Source organism: Harpia harpyja, unplaced genomic scaffold, assembly GCF_026419915.1.
Source record: "Harpia harpyja isolate bHarHar1 unplaced genomic scaffold, bHarHar1 primary haplotype scaffold_39, whole genome shotgun sequence".
In the NCBI taxonomy this organism is placed as follows: domain Eukaryota; kingdom Metazoa; phylum Chordata; class Aves; order Accipitriformes; family Accipitridae; genus Harpia; species Harpia harpyja.
The window spans coordinates 1,079,725-1,095,251 of record NW_026293320.1 but is presented as its reverse complement, the minus strand read 5'-3'; the positions used below and the strand labels follow the sequence as shown (position 1 = coordinate 1,095,251).

The 15,527-nt window shown below is 53.7% G+C and overlaps 1 protein-coding gene across 1 annotated transcript; it reads left to right on the top strand.

The window, feature by feature from the left end:
- Positions 1–2,289: 2,289 nt before the first annotated feature.
- Positions 2,290–3,210, top strand: LOC128138376 (olfactory receptor 14C36-like). Its single transcript, XM_052779668.1, has one exon. It carries the CDS (start codon positions 2,302–2,304, stop codon positions 3,208–3,210), a length of 909 nt encoding a protein of 302 aa, XP_052635628.1. The 5' UTR covers positions 2,290–2,301.
- The last annotated feature ends 12,317 nt before the right edge of the window (positions 3,211–15,527 follow it).

The following is a 15,527-nucleotide window of genomic DNA, read 5'->3' as shown; positions in this document are numbered from 1 at the left end:
TGGGCCGGGCTGCTGGGCTGGAGCGAGCTCATTACAAGGAGACAGCACTGCAGAGAGACAGCTCTGCCCAGGAGCAGCTCCTCTGCAAAGCGCAGCAGGGCTGAGGGCACTGCCTGCAGGCACTGAGGGGAGAGGAGTGAGGAAGAGGGAGGTTAAAGGCAGTCAGCAGTTGGAGGACAGAGGAGGGCTTGTTGCAGGACACATCTTCACACGGTAGGTCTCTGACTGCAGGGCAATGCACAAGAGTATCCTGAAGGGATCTCCAAAAGCTGGCACAATCCACAGCTTGTGAGCTCTCTAAGTAAAACTCACAGTTTCTCTACAGCAGACAAGAAGGATGTGCTCCAGAGCAGGAATTCCCTGCTGCACCATCAGAAGGACAAGGCATGACAGCTACCTTTTTCCGGGGATGGCTGCAGGGGTGTGAAGGCATTTGTGCAGGGCACCCCCCTGAGCTGTCCTTTAGAGCAGGGTCCCTCTACCCCAGGGGGCTGTGTTCCAGGGCACAGTGATCAGTAGGTCTGCTAGGAGGCTGTTAAAGTGCCTTGAGCCACTGCTCTGCCTATGGACAGCACCCCCTTTTCTGGACCCATCAGATTTGTTCTGAGCTGCCCTTTTGCACCTGCAAACAGGAACATGCACCCAACCAGTGCTCTGCAAACAGGCAGCTTTCTGTAGTTCCAAGATGGGTGAGCAAAGGTTGGGATGGGGTCTGCGAGTGCTGACAGGGAAAAGAAATGGGATAGGAAAACATCTCCCAGGAAAAATATCTCCAGGCAACAGGAATATGATCAGGGGATGAGAGGAAACAAAATGCAGAAATGTTGTGGGAGGGAGCATTCAGAAAATTCTTTATGATGTCCTCCAGTGCAGACCCCTTCCTCTCAGCAAACGCCTTTGGCTCCTCTCCCTCCTAGCAAAGCCTCTGCCCTCAGAGCTGGGGGGTACATGGCATGAACTATCTCCTCAGCAGACAGAGCTCCAGCAGAGCTGTGGGTGCAGCTCTCCAGCCACGTGCCCATTTCCCTCTGCAGAGCTCAGGGCTGAGAGCATCTGCCTGGCAATGCTGGTGTCTGGGAGGAGGTCTGAACAGCTGAGTAAGCAGAACTTTCCTGAGTGCCCAGCTGCCTCCCTGCTTGCCTCTCTCAGCCAGACCCTCACTGCATTTTCCCATGTTTCTCCAGTTGTCTGTGTTGTTTGTATTGTTATTTCATCCTTGCTGTCAGGCTCTCTGGGAATGGGTGTTTCAGCTGCAGAGTTACACTCTGACCTTGTGGGTCCTCCTATGCAGGTGTGTCCATGGAAATGAGGTGTCCCAGCTTTCACCTGTGGGGTTGTAGGAAATGCAGTCTGTGGGGCTGGGGAATGAGCTGGTTTTCCCTAGATTACATGTAATCATTAGAACATTGGCTATCTCTTTGGGGTGGCTTTCCAAGCTGTGAGCTGTCCTTAAGCATGAAAATCTTCACATAGCATCTTTTTGTTATCTGAAAGCCCACAAAGAGAAGTGTGGAGATGCTATGACTGAGGAAATGTTGTTGGGTTGATGAAATGAGCCGTGTGTGTCCTTGGCTAGAAACAGGGTGCTGAGACCTTGAGAAAGGGTGAGGCATTTAGTGGTCTGCAGTGGGTCCCTCTCCTTTCAGTAGTGTCTGCTGGCTTTTACTGGTACCATGGGAGTGTGATCACCCTCCATGTGGGAAAACTGCAAGCACAAGGTAGCTGGGAACAAGCCCAACCAATTCCATTCACTTCTCACTAAGCCACAGTGAATCCCGTTGCCTCTCATGTCTCACAGCTGGTCACTCTGAGTGCAGTAGAAATGCGCACGATTTCTGATTTCAGAGAACACTCACAGGGAAGGATGGGGGAAGTAGGTAAAAAACCCCAAAGCCCCTAAAACTTCTTTCTGCCACCCACTTTCTTTAACACTGGGAGTGCAGATGCTGACAAACCCTCCTGTGTTAGCTGTGATTTTATCTGATGTATTCTGAATATCAAACCCAGCCCCCCCCGCCACATCCCCATATACCCACTGCAGTGGGGCTGGGTCGACTCCTCAAGAGACAATGGGCAGAGGCCCTGCTCCAGCACAAAGAGCCACAGAAAATGAAGCCAAAGACCAAAGGCAGAATGAAAGATTCTCCTAAGGAAGGAAAAAGGGTGGGTGTTTGACAGGGGGAGGGTCTATGAGAAATATCTTTGGTTTTACTCAGAGATGTTTCTGGTAACTTCTCACTGCCTTTTCCTCCTTGGACAGTCCCCTGTGTCCAGAGGACGCATGTGCCCAACAGCAGTTCCATGACTGTGTTCCTCCTCCTGGAATTTGCAGACACGCGGGACCTGCAGCTCTTGCACTTCTGGCTCTTCCTGGGCATTTACCTGACTGCCCTCCTGGGAAACGGCCTCATCATCACCACTGTAGCCTGTGACCACCGCCTCCACACCCCCATGTACTTCTTCCTCCTCAACCTCACCCTCCTCGACCTGGGCACCATCTCCACCACTGTCCCCAAATCCATGGCCAATTCCCTCTGGGACACCAGCGCCATTTCCCACCCAGGATGTGCTGCTCAGGTCTTTCTGTTTACCTTTCTGATGTCAGCAGAATTGTATCTCCTTACCGTGACGGCCTATGACCGCTATGTTGCCATCTGCAAACCCCTGCACTACGGGACCCTCCTGGGCAGCAGAGCTTGTGTCCACATGGCAGCAGCTGCCTGGGGCAGTGGGTTCCTCTATGCTGTGCTGCACACTGCCAATACATTTTCACTACCCCTCTGCCAAGGCAATTCTGTGGACCAGTTCTTCTGTGAAATTCCCCAGATCCTCAAGCTCTCCTGCTCGGATGCCTACCTCAGGGAAGTTGGGGTACTTGTGGTTAGTGTCTTTGTGCACTTCTATTGTTTTGTTTTCATTGTGCTATCCTATGTGCAGATCTTCAGGAGTGTACTGAGGATTCCCTCTGAGCAAGGACGGCACAAAGCCTTTTCGATGTGCCTTCCTCATCTGTCTGTGGTCTCCCTGTTTATCAGCAGCGGAATGTTTGCCTACCTGAAGCCCCCCTCCATCTCCTCCCCATCCCTGGATCTGGTGCTGGCAGTTCTGTACTCCGTGGTGCCTCCAGCTGTGAACCCCCTCATCTACAGCATGAGGAATCAGGACCTCAGGGATGGCATTAGAAAACTGATTACATGGACTTCTATTTAGCTCCGAGAAACATCCCATCTCTCCACAAATGACTGCCAGGTTATTCCACACCAGTCCTGACCTTTTTTTTTTGTTCTCTTTATTGTTATTGTAATTGTTATTCTTAATTTATAATATTCCTACAGTAATTTTTGGATTCCTCTTGCTTCTACAGAGGTATGAACCCCCTCTTTCTTACCTGGAGCCTCTCTAAAGGTGTCTAATGCTTGTTGAGAGCTGAACACATTACAACATCTGTGTAATAAAATGAGATCTCTTCTGTGCTGCGCGTGAACACTGGGCTTGTCTTCCAATGCTGCTGTCAGGAGTTGCTCAGGGTTCTGCATGACTGCAGGAACAAAAGCCTCTCAGTCACCTTGTGACCATGTAGAGATCAAGGACTGGATTTAGGACTCACCCGTCAGTGTCTAGGGACAGTGGAGGCCATGGCTGGTCACTGAGTGACATACCCAAGGCTGTCACATGTCACACGGGGCAGACAACATCATTCTCAAGGGGAAACTGGAGCTGCCTGGAGATCCCCCAGGGTCTCCGGGGACAGAGTGTGCCGGAGGTGGGCAGTGAATGTGAGAGAGCACCCAAGGTGGAGTCACCGAAGGTGAAGTGCCAAATTGGTGTATCCACAGGGAAACAAGGACTCTGCAATCCCAGAGGAGGCAGCAGGGACCATGCAGCAAGCATAAAGGAGTCTGGAGAGTGATCAGTGTCACCCCCATTCAGTGGAGACCCACTCATCTCTAGTGTTGATGCAGACGAAGGCTGTGGGTCACTCAGAATTGCTCTGTCAGAGCTTGCAGGCACTTGTACATGTCTCGGACCACCCCAGCACTGCAAATGCAGCAGGCCACACAAAAGTGTGAGTAACTAACTGCCACCCTCCATCCCCACTGATTAGAGAAGGAGCTCAGACCAGGTACTCGCATGCAGGAGCTTCTTTTGTGCACTTCTGCACTGCAGCAAGAGGGTGGGTCTGTGGGGTGCATGGGGGAGCTGAATACCCATCCCCTCCGAGGTTTTGTAACCAGAGGCTGGATATCTGCGCTGGCTCAGTGGAGTCACTGCCCTACAGAAGGGGAAATGGACCTCTTGCTGTCACTGCCTAGGGACAGAAATGGGGGTTAACAGAGGGGGAAATCTCCATCTCTTTTAGACACCTGTTCTCCGTGAAATCTTGCTCTTGGAATTACCTACCCTCCACTCTTTGGAGAGGGAATTCAAGGATGCAGTGAGAAAATTGATTTCAGAGCCATTTTTCATCTAGAATGCCTTGCCCAGCCCTATGCAGTCATGGCACCCATGGTATCTAAGGGCAGGTCTGCAATCTGCTTGGTTTTTCTTGTTGCGGTCTCTGTCATACTTGCGATCCTACAGAAATGTTTGGATTCATCCCAGCTGTGCTAATGGTGAAACCTGCTGTGTCTGACCTAGAAGCATTCTGTAAATGCTTACAACATTATCACAGCTGGCTCCCCAGTGCTATGTCTTTAAAAAGTGGTGTCTCAGCACCACAGAGACCTTCAGTGCAGGTCCTGAAGACCGGGCTACAACTCAAAAGGTCATGAAAGGACATTGTCATTGAGCTGCACCCTAAAAGATCCTCTGGCTTTCGTTAGGTTCCCCACTGACCTGGAGGATGAGCTCAGCACCCTAGTGTGATCTGTTGGGGACCCACGTCTGGATCCAGGGCTCAGGTGTCAGTGCCTAGCGCAAACAGAGTTGGAGAGCTGTCTCATGCTTACCTGCCTTGGGCTGCCACACGTGCTATGGGCTAATGGCCAACACTCATCCTTTCTGGAGGTGAATCGGGAGAGCTCAGGGGATCTGAAGGGACAGCGTGTGCCCAGGAGTGAGTGGGGAGCTTCACAAAATGAGGGACCACCCAAGGCGTAGTCATAAAAAGGGAAAACACTAGATCCAAGTGTGAAAAGGTAATGGAGGGCTCTGCAATCCCAGGAGAGGCAGCAGGGACCCAGCAGGCACAGGGAGGGAGGCTGGAGAGTGATTCATGCACCCTCAGTAAAAAAACCTTGGCCTGGATCTAGTGTAGCACCCAAACACCTCTCCTGCTTCTGGATTAAATAAGAAAGAGAAATCCATTTCTGCACATGGCAGTTCAGGGCTGGCTGCTCTATGGCTGGATGGAGGGGTCCCAGGATCCCCAGGACCAGGGCTTTTGCACTGTCCTGGGGAGCGGGGCTGGCAGTGGGAATGGGGGGAAGGCAGAGGCTGTCTTGGTGAGGACTTTCCTGGGTACAAGGGAGTCATTGCTGGCCTGCAGTTTGTGGCTGACAGAAGGCTGACATGCCCTCCTCCCTGATGCCCCTCCTCCCCATCTTCCCGGGACTGCTGTTCCCTTCAAAGGAGCTCAGGCTTTGGTGGGAGATCCCAGAGCTCTGCAGGTCCCTGTGGCAGGTACCAGGGAGAGCTGGGAATGGGAGAGCTGGGAATGGGGCTGAGCTTGTCTGAAAAATGGAGACGAGCATCGAGCTCTTCAGTATGACTGGGGACTATGGGCTAACAGCATGGTACTCATGGTGCAGAGCTAGCACTTGCTGGAGAGAAACCAAGTGTAGAAGGTGCAGAAGAAAAGCTCAGTCTGATCCCTTGCTCCCTGGACACAAAGAGAAGCTGCTGCGGGACACTCATCACAGGGCAACCCCTCACATCACTCATCTCCAGTGCTGGCTGTGGGGTGGTACATGGCCAGCTCCATCCTCCGGCACATCTCCATATCCTGGCTAAGGAAAATAGGCCAGCCCAGCATGGCTTGTCTTCTGGACTAGACGCCAAGAGGTCCTGGAAGATGGCTGTGTCCTACGCCCATTTGAGATGCAGCTGGGGTTGGCAGGGACTGGGTGCTTACGTCCCACAGTTTCTGCTAGGAGGCTTGGGAAACTGGGAAGCCTCAGGCAGAGGAAAAAGGTGCTGAATACCTCAGGTCTGTACATGCCCTTGGTTACAAGGTCCCCTGCCCCACTGAGCAGCAGGTACACATTTTCCTTAGCTCCTATCGTGGCTTTTGCTATGGATTTACTTAGAGGAGCTGTTCTGGTTACCCACCCCTTGCTGGTTCCAGCTCCAGCTGAGCTCTAACTAGAGTTGCCCTGACTCTACCCCTGCTTGCACAGACACAGTCTCTGCGTTCCCCCTGGGCAGCCTGACCCTCTTTCACGTGCCTGTGCACATCCACCCAGCAGCCTGAGCTCAGGTGCTCCTGCCAGGGTAGAGGTGGAGGATCACCAGGAGCAGCTCCGGAGGGAGCTCCCCAGGGAAAAGCTGGGCCCAGCCCCAGGGAAACTCTGCCCTGAGCATGAGGAAGGCAGAGGCAGGAGGGCAGGGGTAGGCTGGAAGAAGAGCAAGAGGCTCTGCAAAAGCCCAAGGGAAAACACTGCCAAAGCCCGGGCTTGAGCCAGGGACCTTTAGATCTTCACTCTAACACTCTCCCAGCTGAGCTTCTTCAGCTCTGCCCCAGGAGCCCCAGTCCCCATGCCAGCCACGCAAGGGCATGGAGAGATACAGAAGACGTGTTCCTCAGGGAGGTTCCTGGGAAAAACCGTGCCCAGCCCCGGCAGAGGGGAGCTGGCTTCTCCCTGCCCAGGCCTGCTAGCCAGGCGGTGCCAAGGGCCCATGTCCTGCCACCCCACCTCAGCCCACTCCTGAAATGTTTCATCGCAGCCCCCAAGGCAGCTGGGGCTGTTTGGGGGATCATGGGCAGTCTGTGGCAGAAGGACGGGACATGGGCACAGCATCAGCGGCGCTGACAGTGGCGTGACAAAACCTGCCTTGGGCAGCACAGCTGAGGCACTGGATGACTGATGCCTTCCTGGCCGGCTGGGATCCAGGTTTGTGGTGAATGCCTGATCGATGTTAGGAGTTCCAGGCGTCTTGCGGGCTTCCAGTTCTAATATGATCTTAGCAAAAGCCAGACACATGCAACTACAAAGGCCGAGGGTGGAAAAAGAAGTGTGGAGCTGACGAAAGAGCTCTCTTTGCTGTAGGAAAGCGAGGTCTCAGGGCATGCAGAGTCTGTGCTGGTTCCATGGCTCTCTTGCTTTACTCTTGCAGGAGCAAGACTGTTTTGGTCAAAGGGAGGAGATGACAAGCAGGGTGGGAGAAGACTTGAATACCTCCAGGAACAGGGAGGGCACAGCCTCTCTTGGCAACTGACCTCATGGTGAAAACATTTCTCCTTATCGCCTGGTGCCTTCTCTGCTCCAGCCTGAACAAGCTTTGCTCCCTCCGTCTTGCCTTAGATGGCAAGTGCTCCAGACTGCCCCCAACCCATCGGTCTCATAGCCCTCCGCTGAGCTTGCACCAGCTCATCAGTGTCTTGCCTGCACCAGGATGGGGGACGGGGCACAGCAGACCAAAGCTGGACGCAGTGTTGTCTAGGTGGTCTAAGAAGCTCTGAGGAGAGAGGGATAAACACTTTCCCTCATCTTCTGGCTATGCTCCTCTTCATACAGCCCAGAAAGCTGTTGGCTTTCTTGGCTGACAAGGCACACTGCTGGTTCACGTGCAGTTTGCCATCTACCAAGACCTCCAGGTCATTAATAAAGCTATCAAGCAGAAGAGCTCCCAGGACAGGACAGACTTTGCAGTACTTCACTTGCTCCTGGCTCCAGGCAGAGTGTTACCTGTTCAGGAGGATGCCCTGTCCTCTCTCAGCAGCTGTGGATGAAGCCGCACAGATTTGTATGGGTCAAGTTCTCTCCTCGATCCTTGTGCACTGTTGGGATTTCCTCTCCTCCTTTCCAAGTTAAGAAGAATTTAAAGGTATTTCATAAGAGGAGACAGTCAGACATGAAACTGAGAAGAAAACTACCTTGTCCAAAAAGCTGGAGCTTCCAGGAAGCTTCCAGTTTTAAGGAAATTTTTCAGGAATGGCCACCGGCTCAGTCAAGAGGCACAGGTACTGTCTGCTGTACTGACCGAGCTTTGCTGGAGCTCCTTTCAGGTGTAGCGGGCTGGAGGCAAGGAATCTTTTCCTTTTCCCGCCTCCTCCAGTCAGTTCATGGTGGTGCATGGAGGGAGGACAAGAGATTGACACAAGAAAAGTTCACACCAGAGACAAGGGAAATCTTTTTCCTCATGAGGACAGCCAAGCACATGAAGTGGCTGCCCAAAGAAATAATCCCATTTCCATTCTTGGAGGTTTTCAAGTCGTAACTTAGATCAAGTGCTGAGCAACCAGCTCTCACCCCAGAGTTGACCCTGCTGAGTTGGAGACCTCCTGAGGTCCTTTCCAAACTGAGTGTACTGGTTTTGGCTGGGACAGAGTTAAATTTCTTCACAGTAGCTTGTATGGGGCTGTGTTTTGGATTTGTGCTGAAAACAGGGTTGACAACACACTGATGATGTAGTTATTGCTGAGCAGTGCTTGCGCAGCATTAAGGCTTTTTCTGCTCCTCACGCTGCCTTGCCAGCAAGTAGGCTGCAGGTGCAGAAGAAGTTGGGAGGGGACACAGCTGGGAGAGCTGACCCCAACTGACCAAAGGGATATTCCATACTGCATGATGTCATGCTCAGAAATAAAACTGGGGAGGTAGAGGTCAGAAGCAGCTGCTGTTGCTTGGGGATTATATGGGCATTGATTGGTCGGTGGTGAGCAATTGTCTTCTTTTGCATCACTTGTTTTTCTTGGGTTTTATTTTCCTCTTTCTTTGAGGGGTTATTTGGTTGTTTTTTTCTTTTTTTTTTATTTTTTTTTTAGCAAGTTCATCACTAAGATTGCCAAGTAGAAACAACAGCATGGAGAGAGGGCAGGGGAAAAGTCCAGGATGCCGGTGGGTTGTTCCTTGTGAGGCCCTGTCAGCTGTAGCAAAGTGAGAGTCCATCAGGACAATGGGCATCGTGAAGCCATCAAGACAACCAGAGCATAGGGGAGGGCAGTGGAGATGCAGGTAATGGTGACATGATTGGGACCTCAGCTCTGTTAGGGGGCAGCGAGGGACAACTGCTCTGGAAGGCAGAGCTAGCTGGGAAGTGAGGGGTATCCCCAGGTGAGCAGGGAGGGGGCCTCACCAGCCTGAGCTGCCAACAAGGGAGCAGGGCAGGCCAGGGGGCTGGCAGCTGGAGGCAGTTCAAAGTCCAGATCATCTGGCGAGGTTCTGATGATGGAGCAGGTCCAAGGTCAAGCCAGGAAGTTGATCCACAGGTTGGGGTCAGGATGAGGCCTGGTAAGGGTTACTGGGGTCAAGCACAGCCCAGAGCTGCCTCCTCTGCAGCAGGACCTCAAGTAGAGGAGCGTAGTGCCTGCATCTCTCCCCCATTGTGCACCTTGCCCTCTGCCGGAGAAAGGGGCTGAAAGAGACTGCCCTGTGATGCTGCTGTGGAAGGTGGTGTGCACAGCTGGGGAAGGTGAAGGGTCTCCTGGGTGCCCATCTGTCTGTCCCTCGGCAGGAGGATGACACTATTGCTCCTTGTTTTCCCCATCTGTGCCTGCTGCTCTTGTTCTAGCTCCCAGGCTCTTTGGGACGGGGCGTTCAGTCGCATTTCAGACACTTGACCCTGTTGGTCCTGGCATGGAAGTGTCTGCATGGAGGTGCCCAAGCCCCCTTCTAACCTGTGGGGCTCCAGGCAATGTAGTCCATGGGGCTACGTCTATAGCCTACATCATATGGCTATGAGTCCTACGTCTTCTTTAAACCAACAGTGTGTTATTGTCTTCTTGTGGGACTCCTGCCAGGCTGTAGGTTGCCCTCCAGAAAGGCACAGCTCTCCCTTTGTGATATCTGTGATACCATTGTGGTATTGGAGAGTCCTTGGTTTTGTCATCCGAGGCAGGACACTTATGCATCACACCTTCTTTGTTACTTTCTCCATGTCTGGGCTAAGAAAGGCAGAGGAGTTGGGAGATCTGCACTTTGAAACTGCACTCCTTCTTTTCTAGCACAGTACAGTTTCTTTTTTGGCGGGTAACTCACAAGTGTGACTGCTGTTTAGCTGAGAGCACATGGCAGCACAGGACAAGCGTTATGGGCAGATCAACTTCTGACTGCAGGAAACTACACCTCCATGGGTCTCTACTTTCACTGAGAGCAACGGAAAGGATTTCTACCCCTGCAGAGAACATCTTTCCAGGCTGATGGGGGCATCTCATAAGTAATTAAAGGTAGAACTAGGCCCTTCTGCCACATTCCATGTTGTAGAGAACAGCGTGTGAGGAGCTGCCTCAGTGGATGCACATGTGCATCAAAGCTGCTCACTTCCATTCCCCATGGAGTGACTGCAGAAATGGTACAGACAACACACTGGTGTGAGGACAGGGTCTGTCTCATTGGAATGAAGACCCCTGGAATGGGGTGGGTGACCCCTGACTTCTCATCCCTAGTTATCTCCTGAAGCTGGAGTGGGACCTGGTGGGAATAAGCACGGCGGTTATAGACACAGGTTTAGGCCCACAAGTCCAACAACCTCCAACTACTGGAAATGGGGATTCTGCTGAAGACCGGTCGATATCACTGGGCCAAAGAGAAGGATGTCAGAAATTCAAGGCTGGCCTAGCGAGACACTGTCACTCTCTACAGCTAGCTTCTGGGATGGTGCAGAGGAGGATGAGTCAGACTCTTCCCAGATGGGCACAGTGGAAGGATAAGAAGCCATGGGAAAAAGTTGGGCCATGGGAAATTCTGACCAGCCTTAAGAGAAAAGAACCTGCACTATAAGGTCTGTCAGGCACTGGGAACATGCACCCAGAAAGGCTGTGGGGTCTCCACAATGGAGACAGTCAAGCCTTAACTACATGTAGTGCCATCGGGTTTTTTGGATCATAGTGGATGACTACCTAACACAGGTAGAAAAGGAAGCCTGGGCAGCAGCACCCAAGGTGTCCAACATTAGAGGAGATCAGTCTCATCCCTGTCTTCACCGATGATAGAGCCACATGTACTTTATACCCTGCAGGGAATGAAAAATGAGTGGGTCTAGGTATTGCAGAGTCTGCTTGAAGATGCTCCTGTGTCCAGATATATTGGGCTTAGTGCCCGTTTGGCTATTCAAAAAAGACCATTTCATTCGCTTTGTCTCTTTTTTCCCTCTGTGAACCAGGGGAGCTCGTGACTTCAACGTGTGACTTGCTGTGTGCAAAGAGTGGATATGGACAGAGAGAGTTCAGGGCAGGGAGTGTTTTGGGGGGTCTTGGGATCTCTGCTTACTCAAAAATTTGGGTTTTGTTTGTCTAAGGCTATCTGCTGTGGGAAGTGAACTTCACAGGAGGTAACGTGGACTTAATATACAGCCGCTGAGTGTATTACATCACTGCGTGTCTGTGTGCAGCTCGTTCTCCAAGCAGGAGGGAGTTGGTGCCCACGGGCTGAAACATGCAGCTACAGACTTCAGTGAAGAAAGCTCAGATTTGAACAAGGCTGCTGTAAGTGCCAGGTGGTTGAGAGAAAAGGTGGGGCTGGGGGTAGGGATGAAGAATGACCATAGATTGTTAAGACGGAAAGGGTCTTGATCTTTGTAATCATTCAAACTCCATTAGGAGGATCAATATGAATTGAGGATTTCTGATATTATATGATGCATGAGCAGAAAATTAAAGAAAAGCGGGGGGAAAAAAAGTATTCTTTCTTATTGTTTAGTATTGAAATCTTTCCACTTTGACTACATTCCTGAAATGTCTGTAATTAACCACATAAGAATTGAAGACCTAAAGGAAAATTATGCACAGAGCCTTGGCTCGTTAGGGAGTTTGCATGTTAATGAGCCCTCTGGTGCCAAGTTCCTGAACTGCAGATCCTGAAAGATTGAACAAGCCTCTCAAGAAGTAAAAGTCAGCATCAAACTTGCAAGTTTCTGAGGGTGTTAGTGGGCTCCACTGAGGAACATCACTGAAGAGACCGTGGAGGGAATGACCAGACAAGGAGACCGTCCCTGGGGGCTGGTGAAACAGGAAGTCGGAGACACTGGTTACAGGTGGAAGATAATTGTGAAGGTGGCTGTGAAAGCCCTAAATGTGTTTCACCAGGCAGGATGGCCAAGCCCTGACCCGCCGCAAGCCAAAGAAAACATCTGGATGACCCTGGCTGACGTGACCGGACAAGATTGCTTATGCCTCCGTACAGCAACACCAAGTAATCCCTTTTTCACAGGTTTAATAGGGGGTTCCACTGGCATCAACGAAATTTAAGAACTTATTGATGGAGACCCCTGTGCAGCAGGTCATGGACTCAATGGATGGGAATGCCTGGTTTCCATGGATTGGGCATTCACCCTCATTGCCACCCCAGGAATCACAAATTCTGGGGTTCCTGAATACAGATTGGTGTAGTATTATCTGATTTACTGTTAGATGTAGATAGTATTAGACACACAACCTTACAAAATAGAGCTGCTCTTAAATCATTGATTAAGATAGTTTTGATTTATCTCGTAGTGGTTTTTTTGTATTTTAATTTGTGTGCCTTGTATGTTGCAATGTGTTTAAAAATTAATTGATAGATCAAGTAAGGCTGTGTTAATTGATGTAAAACAAAAAAGGGGGAATTGTTGCGGACACATATTTAGCTAACGGTCGCAAGAGCGTTCCAGATGCCTTTAGAAAGCCTTGAACAGAATAAACAAGAAGACCAAAAAAGAAAGATGCCAATTAGAAGAACACAGGTGCGCATTCCACGATAAAGGGAACTTGGCACAAAGAACCTCAATTCGGCAGTTTATCTTGACCAATTAGGCTGAGAAAAGTTTTGCATGTTTTAGTTAATATAACCAATTATGTCTTATGTTTATGCGCGTGTACAGTGTTGATATAACCAATCATATGGTGTAACTAGGAGCGTGGACAACACATGCTAACCAATCTTTAATCAGCTTATGCATGAACAGGAACAAGAATGAGTATATAAACTGAGCTATTTGGGCAATAAAGTGGCATCTGCTTGATCATATTGATTGTGTGCAGTGTCCGGGACTTCCACGTCAATAGGGGTAGACTTGGCCTCCCTACCCACGTGGCGGGGTAGACCTGGCCTCCCTGCCCACTCCGGCGGGGTAGACCTGGCCTACCTTCCCGCGCGGGTGTGGTAGACATGGCCTCCCTACGCGCGAACGTGGGGTAGACGTGGCCTTCATGCCGGTGCCGGCAGGGTAGACATTGCCTCCCTAGCCGCACGGGTGGGGTGGACCTGGCCTCGCTGCCATCACCAGTGTGGTAGACCAGGCCACCCTAATTGCGCGGGCGAGGGAGACCTGGCCTCCCTACCAGTGCGGGCGGGGTAGACCTGGCCTCCCTACCCGCCCGGGCGAGGTAGACCTGGCCTCCATACCCACGAGGGCAGGCTAGACATGGCCTCCCTAACCGTATAGGCGGGGTAGACCTGTTCTCCCAAGCCGGCACCGGCGTCGTAGACCTGGCCTCCCTAGCCGGCGTCGGCAGCGTAGACATTGCCTCCCTAGCCGGCGCCGGCGGGGTAGACCTTGCCTCCCTGCCAGCACCGGCGGGGTAGACCTGGCCTCCCAAGCCGGCGCCGGCGGGGTCTACCTGGCCTCAATAGCCGGCGCCGGCGGGTAAGACCTAGCCTGCCAAGCCGGCACCGGCGGGGTACACCTAGCCTCCGTAGCCGGCGCCGGAGGGGTAGACCTGGCCTCCCTCTCCTGCGCCGGTGGGGTAGAACTTGCCTCTCTAGGCGGCGCCGGCTGGGTAGACCTGACATCCCTTCCGGCGCCGGTGGTCTAGACCTGGCCTCCCTGCCAGCACCGGCGGGGTAGACCTGGCGTCCCAAGCCGGCGCAGGCGGGATACACCTGCCCTCACTAGCTTGCACCGGCAGGCAGACCGGGCCTCCCTGCCGGCTCCGGCGGGTTAGACCTGGCCTCCCTAGCCGGCGCCGGCGGCGTATACCTGGCCTCCCTGCTGGTGCCGTCTGGGTAGACCTGGCCTCCCTGCCGGTGCCGGCTGGGTAGACCTGGCCTCCCAAGACCGCACCAGCAGCGTAGAGCTGGCATCCCTAGCCGGCGCTGGTGGTCTAGACCTGGCCTCCCTAGGTGGCGCCGGCGGGGTAGACCTGGCCTCCCTGCCGGCGCCGGCGGGGTAGATGTGGCCTCCCAAGCCCACACCGGCAGCGTAGACCTGGCATCCCTAGCTGGCGCTGGCAGGGTAGACCTGGCCTACCAAGCCAGTGCCGGCGGGGTAGATCTGGCCTCCCTGCCGTCGCAGGCGGGGTAGACCTGCTGTCCTTTCCTGATGCTCCAGGGTAGGCCTGGCATTCCATACCTGATCCTCCGGTGTAGTACCTCTACCCACACTGATAATCCAGTCTAGTACCGGTACCGCCCGCCGGTATTACGGGCTAGTACTAATACCCCACACCCAGCCCCCGCCCGGTATTCCGGGGTGGTAGCAATAACCCGCCCCGGTAATCCGGTGTAGAACTGGTACGACCACCGTTACTCGAGGGTAGTAATGGTACCCCCCGCCAGTACTCCATGGTAGCACCGGTACCCCCACCGGTACTCCGGGGTACACATGCTATCCCTACGGGCGATCGGAGGTAGGCCCGACCTCCCTACCTGACCCTCTGGGATAGGCCGGCTATCCCTACCTAATGCTCCGGGGTAGGCCTGGCGTCCTTAGCCGGCGCCGGCGGGGTAGACCTGGCCTCCCAAGCTGGCGCCGGCGGGGTAGACCTGGCCTCCCTATCCGGTGCCGGCGGGATACACGTGGCCTCCCTAGCCTACACGGGCAGGCAGACCTGGCCTCGATGCCGGCTCCGGCAGGGTACACCTGGCCTCCCAAGACCGAGCCAACGGCGTAGAGCTGGCATCCCTAGCCGGCGGAGGCGGAGTAGACCTGGACTCCGTAGCCTGCGCCGGCGGGCAGACCGATCCTCCCTGCCGGTGCCGGCGGGGTAGACCTGGCCTCCCTGCCGGCGCCGGCGGCGTAGTCATTGCCTCCCTAGCCGGCGCCGGCGGAGTAGACCTGGCCTCCGTAGCCGGCGCCGGCGGGGTAGACCTGGCCTCCCAAGACTGCGCCGGCGGGGTAGACCTGGCCTCCCTAGCCGGCGCCCTCGCGGTAGACCTGGCCTCCCAATCCTGCGCCGGTGGGATAGACCTGGCCTCCCTAGCCTGCGCCGTCGGGAAGACTGGGCCTCCCTGCCAGCGCCAGCGGGGTAGACCTGGCTTCCCTATCCGGCGCCAGCGGGGTAGACATGGTCTCCCAAGCCCGCGCCGGCGGCGTAGACCTGGCATCACTAGACGGCGCCGGCGGAGTACACATGGCCTCCCTAGCCGGCACCGACAGGGTAGTCCTGGCCTCCCTGCCGACGGCGGGGTAGACGTGGCCTCCCTAGCCAGCGCCAGCGAGTTAGACCTGGCCTC